Source organism: Drosophila obscura, unplaced genomic scaffold (genome assembly GCF_018151105.1).
Source record: "Drosophila obscura isolate BZ-5 IFL unplaced genomic scaffold, ASM1815110v1 contig_186, whole genome shotgun sequence".
NCBI lineage: Eukaryota > Metazoa > Arthropoda > Insecta > Diptera > Drosophilidae > Drosophila > Drosophila obscura.
Genome location: NW_024542774.1, coordinates 10,824,420 through 10,840,410, shown reverse-complemented (window position 1 = coordinate 10,840,410; position 15,991 = coordinate 10,824,420). Strand labels below are relative to the sequence as shown.

Genomic DNA, 15,991 nt, shown 5'->3' with positions numbered 1-15,991 from the left:
TAAATGCCGACGAGTGCGGCTCATTTGGCGCTTTCGAATCCAGCTCCAGATTAATAACTGGCGCCTGTTCCCCGGTGTCTGCGCTCGGCCCCTCGTTTACCGTTTACCGCCAGCTGGCTGTCATTTTTCACACTGCCCATAGACGTCGTCAGGCTTGGCCATGATGAGCACCGCCACCCATATTCCCCCTCTGTGTATGGGTATGTGCGCGCGCGTGAGCTGAAAAATTTTTATTGCATACATTTGGGCAGTCAGCGTAATTTCTCACTTCTGGGAAGGATGGATGCGATGTGATACGATGCGGAGACGGAGGCGGAGGCCCTGAGCTTTGAGTACAGTTTATTAGGCGCCGGCACGCACTGACGACTGTCAGCCCGCCCTTCCACCCATTGGAAGATTTCCAAGGCAAGTGACATACAGCGAATGAATAATTTAAGGTGGAATAGAAGACTGGAACGCCCTCTTGGTTGGCTTAAAAGGACATTGCCTAGTCAAACTGGTTAAGTTTGTGCCCAGTCAATATTGGCCCTCGGCGTGTGCTCTCCAGCCTCGCTTCCTTTAGAGCATACATAAACAGTTTACCCGAGCCAGGGCTCATAAATAAACTTCGCGGGTCTCAAGATGATGAATTGTGTTGACGACTCCTATGGGATGGTCTCGTGCCTTACCAAATTTACTGGACATTCTTTTTATTTGGTTCACTTTTTATTATCGTCCCTTCGGCACTCTCTCACACTTCACTTCACCGCCGAGTGTAGTGTCAAGCAGTCAGTTAGTTTGAGCAATATAAGCATCATTTTTGATTCGCTCTAAAGATATATTCACAGAATTCGTATGTAGATTATTTCTCAATTGTATTACTTTGGAAACTTTGCTAATGAATGTGCATGTTTGTAGCTGCCAAGGGATACCAGGGGCCGCATTTTGATCTGAGCGTATTGAGCGCGATTGAAAGCGACACCTGAGTTGCACAGTTCCGATCTGTCCCGACAAAAGCCATCTGGGTAATGCAAGGGTAAGAGGACTCAAAAGCAGCACCGAAGTTGAATCTTCCCCAGCAGAAGTTCGGATGCGACAGTATCTTGCCTGCAGTTGGAGTTTCGTCCTTCTGTTGGCAGTGCCAAACAATGCACAAACTAATAAAAGTTTTCTCTTGGGCACAAACACATGCTCAGATGCACAGTGCAATAACCGCTCCAAGACGACACTAAATCAAAAGTGGAGGAAGGCAGCTCAATGTCCAGGACTCTCGGACTCTGCTGTAGTTTGCTACGTGAGAAAGTTGTGCTAAAAATTTATGCACTCACCGCATGCCAAGGCGAGTGAGTAGTGGGAAGTGGGAGTCCGGGAGTGGAGTGGCTCTGAACGAGCAGAGCACACGGACAGAGACGCTCACAGGTCGAGCGGAAGTTTGTGGCCCATAATGGTTCAAATCTGAATTATGCGGCAAAGAAAACGGAGCCAAGGGAGCTGCCAAGCCGGGGCCGGGGACGGGGCCAGAGCCATGGGAATGACATGCGGACATCCGACATAGGTCAGAAATTCAGAAATCAGCATGCTAAGCACTTTGCCAGCGACTTGAACTCCTCGTCCGTCTACGTCTACATCTGCAACTCCACCTCTGTCCCTTTCTCTGTCTGTGTCTTGGTGTCGGTGGCGGTCTCCATCTGAGAGTGTCCCCCCGTCTGCCCTCGACTTTATCAATTATGCAAATGGCAAATTTAACACCTCAGCAACGTGCCACATACGAGTAAATGCAGTTGGATTGAGTGGGGTCCGAGCTGGCCATAAATCTTGGCCGAAGTGAGTGCAGCGCCAGCGACGTTGGCAAGTTTGCAATGAATTTAAACTACTCGTACTTGGCCTTGCTGGCGCATTTTTAAGTGCTGCGGCAGGGCCCTTCTCGACCTGGCGAGCTGTTTAGTTTTACGAAGCTTCGTCCCGGATATCACGGCAAAGTGGATTTTTCCGTCAAACATAAAAGCAAAGTTCGCGCCGGCAATTAAACCGAATCCGAAGTTGGGCAAAGTGAAGCGACGTGAAGCCCAGGAGGCGCATGTAAGACTATGCACTATTAATGGGAGTGGTATGGACAGCTGGGGAAGATAACAACGTTGATGGTGATGGCGGAGATGGAGATGGAGATCGTAACGTGGGGCAATATTTTATGCGATTCCGAAAATGAAACGCAAACGGCCGACGGGCTATTAATTTAAATGTAAAAACGAAGGAAAAATGCCCGAGTCGTAATATTTTTTCATAATTCTTTGTCGCTTTGCTTGCATAAGCATTTGTTTTATACTCTCACTCACACATACACCCCATCTGCTCACACATACACACATACATGCTACTACATGCAATGTTCGTCAGCTGGTGCTCCAGCTCCAGCTCCAGGTCCTTCTTTTGCCTCAGCTCCCTTTGCTGAGCACAGCACAAAATGCCTTCGCTTATAATATTAAAATAGCCGGAAGCGGAAATTCAAAACGCCATTGCATGAGTGTATATCAGTACATATGCACGTGTGTGTATTGAAATTTGTGGTTGTGTGTGTGTGTGTGTGTGTGTGTGTGTGTGTGCTCTTACATATTTGATTTCGTAAGAGCACGAGCACCCTACCCTAGCCAGACCCCTTGCATGTTGCCAACTGTGGGATATGGGTTGCATGCCGCCACGACAAAATCCAGGAGTCTCTCCGGACCCTTTCGACTTTGGCTTGAATGCAGCTCAAATAAGTCTGAACCCCCCACCCGGCACATCTGCCACCCTGCCAACTTCTGGCCATTGTTTATTTGCCCTGCAACAAATTATAAGTACAGAATGTCGAAGGCTTCCTGCCGAGTGCCTGAATGATGGCAGCTTGTTTGCATAACAAGCACGTGCGGGAGTTCGGGGTGGCCACGGGTGGTACCATAGAAAATCCAACTGGCCGGACTGGCTTATATAATGACGCAAGAGCAACCTCTCTCCTCGCGGACAGACAGTTCAACGACTCCAAATTGGTCAGCCAGACGCAAGCGGAAGCAAACGAGTGTGTATCGCTTGCGGAGCTGGGAGGGTGTGTGCAAACCCCCTACTTCTTTTTGGAATGGCAATCCAAGGTCATCCCATCTGACGTTCGGCAAGGCGAAATGCAATCCGCAAATGTCAGAGGCGCACCCGCACCCAGGAGACGCTCATTAGTTGCCATTGCCGCCGATGTACCGACGTGCGTATTCATGTCCGTGCCCCAGAACTTGTGTGTCTGTGTGCCTTTCCGCTGGGGCACGAGCATACGCTGCAGAACCTGATCCCAGGGCAGAGTTCTTGATGCACCTTCAACATCCTGTTCATTAAAATTAATGAATCCGCCTAACCTCCAAAATGTGCATACATTTATCTGTGAATATCTGTATCTTCATACATGCATCTGGGGTTTCATTTTAATGAGTAATGGGTATCAGTTAGTATGGCTTCATGATTATGTTCACGAATGTATGATGAGGCAATTGATTGTGGCCTTGCGATTGACAAATTCAGAGAACCCCCAAAGTAGGCAACGTTTATTTTAATCGGGGTCTCTATCTCTCCTACTCTAATCCTCTACTCTACTATACGAGTACATATGTACATATATGTTCACATCTGCATCTCTAATTCTCAACTGGTTAATCTCTTTCTCACAAACAAAATATTCATATTAAATTTGTAGCTTTTTAAGCAAACAAATTATGCTGCCATCCCGTTCCCGTTCTCTCTGTTGTTGCCGTTCTGTTGCTGTGCTCTAAAATAATAAAGTGCATGTACATTATACCACTCAGAGCCGTTTGCATACGACGAGTGTATGCTGGTAACTTTTTTAATTATGCCAAGAACATAAAATTAAATTTATACTTGCACTTTTGGTCCGACCTTCGTCTAAGTGGGCAAGTGGTCCGCCCAAGTGGGAGGGTGTGTGTGTGTGTGTGTTTGGAAGGGCAAGTATGTGTGTTTGTGATATACAGCATGGACGTGATGATGCACTCCCACCAGCGCACCCGGCAGCCATTGATGATAACTTTTTTCAGCACTTGCTCTCAATACACAAATGTGCTATAAAATATGTGAAAAAATATTTCTTCTGCTACTGGGATGGGCAGCAACGTAAATGGCTTTTGGCTTTATTTTATGGCGTTTCTCCTGCTCCAGCTCCAGCGCCAGCGCCAGCTACAGCTTCTGGTCTTGATGTTGTGCCTGCGCTTCTGTGTACTGCGTTTTGCTCTCTCTCAATGCTCTGCACGGTTGCATCATCAATTATGCTTATCAAAACACTGAAGGGCTAAACTTTTGCTGACCAGCTGCTGCCCTACTGCTGGAGCCCCGAACCCAGAACCCCAACCCCAGCTAAAGGCTCTGCCCCATCCAATGACCTAACAACAACTGCAAGTGATTTGAGTGCACTCGACAGGTAATAAATATGAAGTGCTAAACACGAGATACGCGCATTTTTCTGCTGCAAAAACTTTTGCCACATTGTAGCCAGCAATATTGCAAAAGCTTTTAAACAATTGCTCTGGAGGGGGGGCGCCGGGCAGTAGCAGTAGCAGAAACAGAAACAGAAGCACAGTCGGAGACAGACACAGATACGGTTTCAGAGGGGGGCGGGCGGTATAGCGCAGGCCAAGGGCAGATTTTATATGCGAGCGCTGAGCTTTGCTGAGCTGAATCGAACCGAACGGAGCCGAGCGGAACAAAGTACCGGTGCTTTCCAATCAATTACAACGACTAGTACTACGCCCGTGCGGCACGGATTTACACAAATGCACAATAATTTCTAGCATCAGCGGAAAACATGACAGGTTAATGCCTGGCAGCCTGCAAATTCATGTCGGATTGCACCTGTGACCACGGAGCGTATGTGCAATTTGAATGATTGTTTTGCGTTCTGTTTCGCTGTTTCGCCCTGCCCATACCTCGAGTACTCGTTTCATTTGCCTTGCTCAGCCGCATGGAGTGGTGGATGGTGAGGGTGAGGGGTGCAACTCGGTGCCAAGTGTGTTGATTACAGTTATTGCAAGTTATTTTCAAATTTATTGGGTGCACATTCGTCCTTTCAACTGTGATTGATGTGGCTTTCCTTTGGCTTTGCCATTGCCTTCACCTCCTAATGAATGAAAATGAAAAATGTGTGAAGGGAATAATGAAGCGCACGCCTAGCAAACTGAGCGCATCTGATGAAAAATGCCTCTTTGACTGGTGGATGTATCTGTTTTCCATACTCAATTTACTGAATTTAAACATTAGTTCTTTCTCCGTAATATGTTGCCCTGGCGATGGCTGAGACTCTTTTCCATTAGTTCTACGATAAAATGCTTGTCAGAGAATCATGGCTGTAACTGTCTATTTATCCCTTTCATGGAGTTTATATTTAATTTATCCCATTCATGTAGTTTAATTTAAAGCTCCATCCCTTGTGTTTTAATTTGTAAATGTCTTGAGGATTTTAGAACTGCCATCCAATTTCGAAGTTATATGTGTATTACTTTGGGAATATATAGGTTATCAGCTATCAGTACTATAAAAGGTATGAAATTGGAAGCTGTTAAGGCCGAAAGTTTTTAGGTAACAGGATAATATTTATCAAATAATTTGTGCGCGTATGTTGCAGCATCAGCTGTTTGGAAGAGGCGGTAGGAAAGAGACAGGGCTCTTGTAATGCCATTAAAGTTAATGCATTGGAAAATTCGATTATTTACAATTTTTACAACTTTACCATAAATTGATGTCACGGGGATGAGCTTTTAAGCAAACAGGGCGGCCAAAAAGCTTGGCTTAACAGCTGTCACCGTGTGGCCTGCGGCCGTGTGTGCGCTTCTACGTGTACGTACGTATGTATGTATGAGCAGCTGTGCATGTGTATCTGTGTGCCTTAATATGTCTATCTGCTCGACCTTAGACTTCGACTGGCACTGGCACTGGCAGACGGGCGTTGAAATTAGGCAGCACCGTGCAGAGGCCTGAGTTGTTGGGGAGGTTTCGTGCGAAACTTTTTAATCAAAACGGCAAATCGAAAATAAAAATGGCAAAGTTTTCAATCTCTCAAACGTCGAAGTATTTCGACACACTCGACTCGGGGCTGTCAACAGCCAATTTTGCCCGTTTGGTTGCAAGAAAAAGAAAGTTTCCACACTCTGAGTGGGCCGAAGGAGTCGTAGGATCCGGCTGCCTGCTAGTATGTGTACACTACAATTTCTTGTTGAAATTTCTCCATTACTTTTGCAGTTCAATGTTTTACTTTTGAGCCTGCCTCAGACCCGGCCCGACCTGCCACTTGTGCATGGCAAATTTACTCGGGGTTCATTTGATTTGCCGAAAACTTTGGTGGCCACAAAAGTTTGCTTCTTGGCTAGAGCGGCCGCGTTCAATGCATTTGATTTTGGCCAACTTTCAAGAGTGTGGAGGTGGTTGTGTTCATGTGTGTGTGTGTGTGCCCAAGTGCAACATGTTTGTTGGCAAAATGAACGGCAACGAGGGCGACGACGCTGAATGAAATGTTGACAGAGAGTAAACTGCCAGGCTTAAGGAAAATGTCGAAAAATAATTGGCGCGGCGTTCCAAAAAGTACGTAAGTTCTACAAATAAGCATTGCCCTTTTCTCATTCAACTGTTGGAGTTTGTATGTAAGGATGTAAGGGCAAAAGTGAGACTGTGTGTGTTGGGCCAACAATGGAGACCAATTATGGCGTGTCGACTTGCGCCGCCCTCACCATGCTCCGCGAATTGCCATTTGTCGAGAAGTTTACCGGGCGTCGGGGCTGGCCTGATTGCCAATTGCCAAACTGCCGCCTTCTTCTGGCGTACTTACCATTTAGAAACCCATGGAAGCCTATGAATTCCCCCAGCCAGAGACACAAAAACAACAGAGCAGTTTAGTTATTATTTAAATTACATTTATTTTCTCATGATAATCACTTGATTTATTCGAATGCATTCGATTCTTTTTGTTTGCCATCCATTTGCAATTTTCTATCCAGTATTTTTTGTTCTTTCTCATTCTTTGTATCTGTGTGTGCGGGCACAAAGTATCTGTTGTTGTTGTTTTTGTTTTTTTTGTTGGTTACTTTTATTAATATGTTTTATTATTATTAAATTCATATTCATCAAATTGTTGCAAGTTGAAATTTTACATTTATGCGCACGAGCACTTACATTGAAAACATTTGAATCGTTTCTGAAATTGTTTCTGTATTTATTTATCCTTCGCTATGTCTGCTCTGCGCTTCTTATCGAGATTACAATATCTATAATAATTTTCTTTGTTGCCATATGTGGATTTCATTAATTATCGATTGGCCACTAATAGCCACATTCACAATATAGGTATTAATTAAAAAAATATTTACAGTGGAATAATGCTTAACAGTGGAAACCAACTAAATGTTCCATACAATCCGATTCAATCAAATTTAATTCAATTAAATGCAATCCAATAAAAAGATGTGGCAATTGTTCAACGGGCTTCGGGCATACGCATACACATGCAAACACATCAAGGAGACTCTGGAATGCTATTTTCAGTATTTTCTTTCAGTTTTCTCAATATCTTCAATATGTACTTTCGCTATTACAATGGTTCAATGATTACGCTAAGATTTTGGTTTCGGTTTACACTAAGGAATCTATTCAAACTTCAAATAGTATCTCTTAACAGCTTTATGTTGTAAATTACGTACTGACACTGAACGAATGTTAGTTATGTTTGCTTGTTTGTTGGTTAATTCTGACATTACACCGATTGCAATTTTGGGGCACTCGCCGTATTGTGATACATATGTATGTATCATATGTATATCGTATAGACTGCTGCCCCCTGCGGACAGACGACAGAGTGTAAGAAACAGTCGAGAGGTCTCTATTACGTAGATGTTTGTTACTTTCCTGGCTTGTTCGATTGAGGTGATTCATGTTGGGGTAGAAGATGGGAGAGTTGGGAGAGAAGAAAAATGTTTGCAGTGAAATGGAAATTTTCTGAAGATACGACTGAGATGAAATGTCCTGCAAAACTAAAGTAATTTATTGATTTGGCTGACTGATGAAGTTTTATTATCCTACGTTTTACTCTATATGTATGTAGCCAGGTGGCGCCCTCCTCCGCCCCACCATTAATGAGTGCTTGCAATTAATTACAGCTTTATTCTGACAGTTTAAAACCCCATAATGCATACCTTGGCCCTGACCAAACTCCAATTTTGCCCATTTTCAGTCAGTTGTAGTTGCACGAGTATGCCTGCCTGGTTTTACTTTTTTTGGGGAGTAGGTTTTCCATTTTTATTTACACAGTTTAAATTACGTTTACGTTTTTCTGCCTCTGAATGGGTGTGTGTTCGGGTGTCCTTGTGTGTGCGTGTGAGTGTGTGTGCCATGCCATTTGCAATGAAATTTATTTACAAACTTAATAACATAATTAATTATTATAGGCTGATGTTCTCGTTCTCGGCTTTGAAATCTTTCCGTTTTTTTTTTAATTTAAATTTGTTGTATGTGGCCTTTTCTATGGGCTGGACGTGCCCCCTGCCCTTTTTTATACTTTTAGTTTTCAATTAGCAATTAGTAACAGTTATAATAGCGTTTTAATGTGTGTGTTTTTTTATGTGTACAAATACATTTCGTATATGTATGCATGTAGATACATATATGTATATATTCACGTATGTATGCATGTCTGTATGTATACCTTGTTTTAATGGACTGAAATTGGCTACTTATGCAAATTTCGTTTCCGTACGAGAGAGTAATGCGATGTAAAGAGCATTCCACTGACTCGGACAGAGGCATTTTTAAATAAATACTCGTATCCGTTTTCGGTTCAACGACTTCATACGTGTGCCAGTACAAACAAGGCATCATCCGGAGTCATTCGATGGTGAAACGGGGAATACGACGATACGAGGTTCCGGGGGTGAAAGTAAACAAAAACCTATTCATAAATGTAGCTAACATATATGTATGTATGTGTATATCAAAATTCGTCAACATACTGTACAGTACAAAATCAATGGGGGGCTGTAAGTTACCAACTAAACTGAGTGAAGCTTATCTAAATGCTCCTGGATGTACATGTAGTACATACAAGTAAATGCCTTGCATCCGAGTATCGTAAGAGTAGAAACGATACCCACAAACGTAACGTACTTTGACTGTGATTGGTTTTGCATGATTTTTACACTTGATTGCGCAGCTTTCACCGAGCTTAGCTTAGCGATTATTCTAACTTTGGTTTATTTCTTCTTTCGGTTTTCTCTTTCCTTCGTTTTGCTTCGTTTAGTTATTAATCTTGCACCGTCCGCCGTGGCCGTGGCCGTTCGGTTTAGTTTAGGTCTAACACTGAAATAGCTTAAATAGGATTTTTCTTTGTAATCGTGCGAGCACTTCGCACGTCTCCACGTGCCCAGCTGTCCCAGCCATGTGCTTAGGTCAGGAAGATGCGTCTGATGCGAGAGAGGGGGAGGGAGGGAAAGACCAGGAAAAAGATAAAATATACAGAATTTGCATGCAGTTAGTGACTGGATGAAATTGCATTGGCATCTGACTGAGCCGCACTTACCTCACAACAACAGTGTTCAGCAGAAGACAGGGCGCCAGCATCGACCTAAATATGTGCGCCAGGCGATCGGCCGAGGAAGTCTTCCGCCTGGAGATGGCCGCCATATTGTCGCCTGCAAGTGACAGCCGGGGATAAATTTGAATCTGAATTAGAATTTGTTTCGTTCGAGCGAGAGCGAGAGCAATTGCAATTACGAGCAGGAGCAGCAGGAGCCCTGCTCGTGCATTTGCATCGTCCCTTTCCGGGGACTGGCATTTTCATTTTAATAAGCTGCAGGCATCGCCCAATTTGCATATTTTCATTTACACGTCTTATCATCATCATTATCAAAATGCGCGCAATGTCTATTTAAATGCTAAAATCACGGGTAAACTCAATTTGGCCACCAGACTGTGGCCCCACGCCCTCCCCTCAGCTGCACAGCCTTGCAGCCATGCAACCACTCCGTCTGTTGAAGTTTTAACTCGTACCTTTTGAGACGAAGACGTAGATGCTCGCCGGCTCCGTGTTGCTGGCCGAGCAGGTGTAGTTGCCCGAGTCGGTGATTTGCGGCTCGCGAATGATCAGACGGCTCTGGGTCCGCGGCCCCGGTGTGGTCTCTATGGAGATGTCCCGCCTGGCATCGTAGTAGTTGATGAGCCGATCGTTCTTCTGCCAGTACACGTACTGCGGTGGTGTGGGGCTCTGTCGGGAGATGGTTAAGAGAAAAGTTGAGCTTCAGTGAGCACACATAACAGCGAGAATGCAGATGGATTTTCCACTCAGCAGTCTCATGGAGTTATGGCTGGGTCTTACCTTTTCAATAATGCAAACCAAATTGATTGTGGAGCCCATGTCGACATGCAGCTCGCCAGAGCCGAGTATGAAGGCCTCCGGCACAACCACTTGAAGATTCACAAAGTGCGAAATGATGCCAGTCGGTGTCGAGACCTGTGTGTTTTATGGAGAAAGCAGAGAGCAAGTGCGGCAATTGAGTGCGATTGGTATTCGTAATCAACTCCAGTCTTAATGCCCCAGTAAACTCCGAGCAGGAATCAAGAACCAGCTTCTAGCCCGGTGGTCCGCAGACTGTCGGGGAATCGTTGTGAGTGCAAGAAATGTTGCACTCATTGAAATGCAAATCAAACAATTTCAATTTGGCACGCAAAAATGAAACAAAAACGAACGTTTTCTATATAAGTGGAGAAGTGCTCCGGCGTTTCCTACACGTCCCAACTGGGAGCTCCTCCAAAATATCCGGCACACAGAAATCGCTACAGCTCCGGATCAGCTACTGCTACTGCTGCTGGTGCTGCTGCTGATGTTGCAGTAGCAATGGAGAGGGAAAATAATCATTTCGGCATATTTGCATGCAGCTCTCGTCTGCCTCACTCTCACTCCACTCCGGAGAGGACCTTGCCTGGCTGGCCCAACTGACTCGCTGACTCTGGTACTGGCATGCGGCTTCTCATATTGAAATTGCATGCAAACAATTTTGAAATTGAAGCTACGTTTCCGAAACTGCTTCCCTTTCCTCAGCTCAGCCGTCTATCCATCCAGTCAAAGCAGCCCCAGCCCCCAACCCCCCCCCCATCCCCCCATGCCCGAGTGGCACTTGTGCTGCTGCACAAACAGAGTTACTGTCAAGTGTCCATTTCAGCAGTGTCTAACTTTGTTGCTTTTCGGTTAGTTGTCGTTGCCACCCCCATCTGCCCCATCTCGCCTGGCTCCCTTCTCCTAAGCTGCTTTCATTTCTTTCTCTGGCTGGAAACACGCCCTTTCCATATTTGCATTCGCATGACTTTGGGGTTTACTTGTGCATTACTTCGACGACTGCCAGAAACAGTTTCAGTCTCACACGCTGCAGCACACGCGCTGTAACTGTGGTGCAGTCACTGGCCAAAATTTGTCAGTGTCGTCCAGTTTATCTGGCGGCCCCCTACCCCTGCATGTGCTCGGCTCTTGTGTTCCTTACTGTTTCGTGCCAGCCTCCGGCCTGCCAGTCACATGGTTTCGGTTGGGCGGACAAGCGGACATGTCCATGTCCTCGTGCGCATTCCCACAGCCCATTCCCCCCATTCCATCCCATTCCACTGCCAACGACAGATGACCAGATGTCCTGGGGCAGTTTCCTTAAATCGAACTTTTGCATATAAAACTTCATTTGCATTTTACAATTAAATCATGCACATGCGAACAAATCGACGTGACGTGAAATCAGCGAAAACCAAAAAGCCCAAAAAGCCCGAAAACCCAAAAACCTCAATATTGCGTATACGCACACATAACCAGAGAGAAAATAAAAGAGAACTCGAAACGAGAGCGTATGCAAATGCACTTTAGTTTATTTCAACTGCGCCGTATGCATAAAATATGGAGCCATCATTTTACATCCTACCATCCCCCCGCCAATCTGCCATTCTGCCATTCTGCCATCACCCCAGCAGATATGCCACGCCCACTCACCTGACACTCGTACATGCCGTGATCCCGCCGCTGTACAAACTTTATCTGCAGCGTCCACATGTTGGAACCGGGCGTGTGGAGTATCGCAAAGCGCTCGTCGTTGGTGTAGAGCTGGGCCCCCGATGAGAGAATGTGCCAGTCCCGACGACGAATCCAAGAAATTTGATTCTGTTGAGCAGTGAGTATGGGCACGCACGGGCGCACAATTAACGATCCGAACAAATTGATAACTTAGCATTACACTCCGATAACTGACAGTCACCGACAGTGTGGAACATTAAGGAAGCTTGTCATGCAATTAGCGTCAACATGCGAGTGTTCTGGGGATGTGATTATAAAATGCTCATCAACTCAGTCGTTGTGCGGGGTTGTGGGTGTTGAGTTGGGTTGGACGGCAGCTTGTGTTAAAATGAAATACGACATGTGGTTGCAGGGGAGATAAACTATTTTTAATACCACTACCACAAACACAATCTAGGGGAGGATCATATATGTACATATGTACGTGTCATTTAATTGGAATTTCATTGAGCTGAAAATGTATAATGTATAAACTGAAATGAAAGGATGTATTAGGATAAAATGACCGGATCGAAATTGTTGCCTTTTGTACAAAAATCCGCTGTAGGGCGATATCCGATAACAGCCGCATTTTATGGCCAATTCTTAATCGCAGATGATCTGAACAATGTGCGGAGAGCCGTGGGCTAATTAATTGATATTTTTCCAGCAACTGCAATACGTCGTCCCTTGCGTGTCCATTGTGACGCTTAATTGGCTGTTAAGCCAGCAGAATGTCAAACAATGTGTACCGAAATTGTCATACTGCCAAACGTTTGCTTTCAGCTACAAATTAAGCTCTTGTGGGGGCTGTTGTTCGTGCTCGGCTGCTTAACAAATTAGACTTTTGCGTGCCGCAGTCGAGGAAACTCAAAAAAGCAAAATGAAAGCGCCATATAATTAGAATGGGAAACGAAAGCGAAAATGTAAACGCAAACGAAAACGGGAAGGCGGATGAGAACGGATACGGGGACGAGGTTGACAATGGGAAAATGGGTGGGAAAATGCAAATAGAAAAGCATATAAAATGGCAGCTGCAGCTGTACTTACAAGCAGATCTTTATCTATGCGCTGGTACCTATCTCTAGCATTCTAGCATTCTGCTGGGCTGGAGAGGAATTCAATTTTGCAGCCACTAAACAAAACGCTTTTCTATAGCTACACAAACTACGAGTATGCATGGCATGCAGGAGTGATCAGAGGGGATGAGGAGGGTGCTGGATGTTAATGGAGGAAGCAGGGCATTGTGTGCACATGGAACTCAATGGAGGCATGTCGTTGTCGTCGTTCGACGAGGTACAATTAGAGAGACAAAAACAAACCCAATTTACACCCACTCTATCCACGCCGGAGACCTTGCAGACCAGAAAGGCGGTGCCACCCAGCTGCACGGTTGTGTTGTGCGCCATCAGCTGTTGGAGAAGTGTTGGAGTGAGCACAGTGAGAAAGACAGAAAGAGAGAAGGGGAGAAACAGAGAGAGAATACACAAGACAAAAAGTTAAAAGTTCATTTTTTATGGCGTCGAGGGGAGAATAAAAAGCGAAACGCGCCCCAAGTCGCACAATTAGTCAGAAAAACAGAGCCAGAGCTAGAGCCAGAACCAGAGCAAGGACAGCGACTGCCCTAGCAATATACAATACATCAGAGTCGTGCCCAAGGACTCGGAAGTGGACGGGCGCTTGGTCTGGATCTGGATCTGGGTCTGGCTCTGGGTCCGTGTCTGGGTGTCTTGTGGTTGTGGTGGGCCTGCCATTTGGATAATTAGATTCGAAGCCAATGCGAATGAATTATAAATAAGCACTAAAGATTAATTAGTGCCGGGCAGTGCCGGGGATCCAAATCCAAATCCAAATCGGGAGCGTCCTCATGCCTTATGGTAATTAGTGTTATCCCGGTGCACTTGGACTTGGACTGGTCTGCTCTTCTTCTTGCATTTATCATGCTGCAAAATTAACATATTGATGGAGGATGAGGAAACTGTTTTGCTGACACTGCTGGCCATTGTCCGTGCTGCAACAATGGAGTTGTAGCTGTAGCTGGAGCTGGGTTACGGTTACCTGCAGCACGTGGCACCTGTGTTTGCAGTCCATTCAATTCGAATTTGAATTTGAATCTCAAATAACACTTCATTGCATTTGGGTCGTGGGACAAAGGCTGTCCTGTCTGTCAGGCGGACTTACCTCGCTATCCTCAAACATTGGACTGTCGCTCGAGTCGAGATTATTGTCCAATTTCGAATCGGCATTTATACCTCCGCGCATCCATAGCTTCTTCCAGTCGTTATCTGTGAGTACTGACTTCTGATCTGCAATCAAAGAAAGAGCAGCCAAGAGCGTAAGACAAAACCAACTCGAGAGTGGAGTAAGGGAGTGGAAAGTGCAATTGCAAATTGTGTTAAGTGTCCCGTCCCGACTCTGCACCCCCCGACCCTCGTCCTATCCCACAAATCCGATTGATTTGATTTCAATGCAATCAGCCAAAGTAAAGTGAAGGGCTGGAGTAGCTGCCAAATGGATGTGCCTGGCCTTTGGATAGACCAAAGCCAACTTAGACCTCAGCTCTGCCACAATCTACTGCCATTTCAGATTCCACCTCAAATCTAAGCCTGTTGAAATAATAAAGCGTTTGATTGACATCGGGGGGGGCCCAGCGTGTTATTTATGATTATTGCCGCTACATGGCGTTTATCGATTTCCCCTAATCCTACGTCAGAGCACACAGACTCGCACGCAGACACAGACACTCAAACTTGTTGAAACACTCGCTCTTTAATTTGTCTTCGTGTTTATTTTGGGTGGTTACGCCATACCCTTGCGGGTGGACAGGCTATCTTATCTGCTTAGCTAAAGCGATTAATATCAGAAAAGGATTTGAAAAGCCGACTTGAAAAGCACTTGAAACGATTGTGTTCCTTTGGCTTTTGCTGACAGTGACACTGTCATACGAGTATAAATTATATTTTGATTATATTTAGAAAAGTGTCTTGCCAAATAATGTTGTTTCTTCTTCTGGGTATGAAAACTATTCTGCAATTGGCCCATGTTTATAAGGTAGTTAAAACAAAGTTTAAGTTTCACTGCTGTGCCTCGAAAAGTACCCAAGTTTATTCACTCTGCCAACTTATGGCAAAGGGAAACATTTTAGAGAGGACTACTTCTGCAAATTGGTATTCCATTATTACAATACTTGAAACAGAGCAGATTTCGCCGCTTAGTTCGCTATCAAGACGTTGGCTTTGGTGAATTTTAATTTTAGTCGGGCCCGCTACATTTTCCCTGCTGAGTGGGTACTTTAATTAGGAAACTTTGATTGCCAGGGCAACGCTGTACGGACAGTCCGGAACTGTCCGTCTGGCCGCTGAAAATTAATTTACGTCGTACGTACGCCGCTCCTTTTACGCTCCTTCGGTTGCGTTCGCAAGCCCCTGGAATATGGCCGATGAAAGGTATACTATCTATCTATTATTAACCCGCTGTTGCTGCCAATTTGAGTGTGTCTGTGTGTGTGTGTGTGTGTGCATGTGTTAGAGCAAGTCAGCTGTAAAGGGGAATTTACTCAATCAATCAGGCAAACGTAATGCAGAAACTTTCAGCATGATACGATGCGATGTGAGTGAGCTTCTTATGCTCGGCCTCTCCTGCTCCATCCCTCCCTCACTGCGTCACAGTCCGATGGCTTTGCGAAATATCGAAGAAGAAATGTTCCAAGAAATACAAAATGCGCAGTGTCGTTGTTTGCAGGCGAGGGAAACACACACGGCTCCACCTTCCACAACGCTCGCTGGCGGCTATAAAACACAGCGAAGCGAGCTCACAGTTTTATTGCCTCGTAAATTTTTATAGTTCATACTTTAGGCATGCGTATGCAGTGCCACAGAGCCACAGTGCCGCAACGGCGCTTGTATTTGTGTGTATGTGTGCACT

At 45.2% G+C, this 15,991-nt stretch overlaps 1 protein-coding gene across 4 annotated transcripts in view; it reads right to left on the bottom strand.

Annotated features, from left to right (window-relative positions):
• Positions 1-7,034: 7,034 nt before the first annotated feature.
• Positions 7,035-15,991, bottom strand: part of LOC111079837 (zwei Ig domain protein zig-8) — a 58,839-nt gene continuing 49,882 nt past the window's right edge. Inside the window, exons 4-10 of one of the 4 annotated variants that reach the window (XM_041593043.1) lie at positions 14,249-14,373; positions 13,390-13,479; positions 12,008-12,175; positions 10,358-10,492; positions 10,033-10,246; positions 9,563-9,674; positions 7,035-9,446 (exon numbers count right to left, since the gene is read on the bottom strand). In XM_041593043.1, coding sequence (XP_041448977.1) covers positions 9,428-9,446; positions 9,563-9,674; positions 10,033-10,246; positions 10,358-10,492; positions 12,008-12,175; positions 13,390-13,479; positions 14,249-14,373 — 863 coding nt within the window. In that variant the 3' untranslated portion in view covers positions 7,035-9,427. The remainder of the gene's footprint in view (positions 9,447-9,562; positions 9,675-10,032; positions 10,247-10,357; positions 10,493-12,007; positions 12,176-13,389; positions 13,480-14,248; positions 14,374-15,991) is intronic. The other 3 variants (XM_041593045.1, XM_041593046.1, XM_041593044.1) reach the window with 3 other exon arrangements.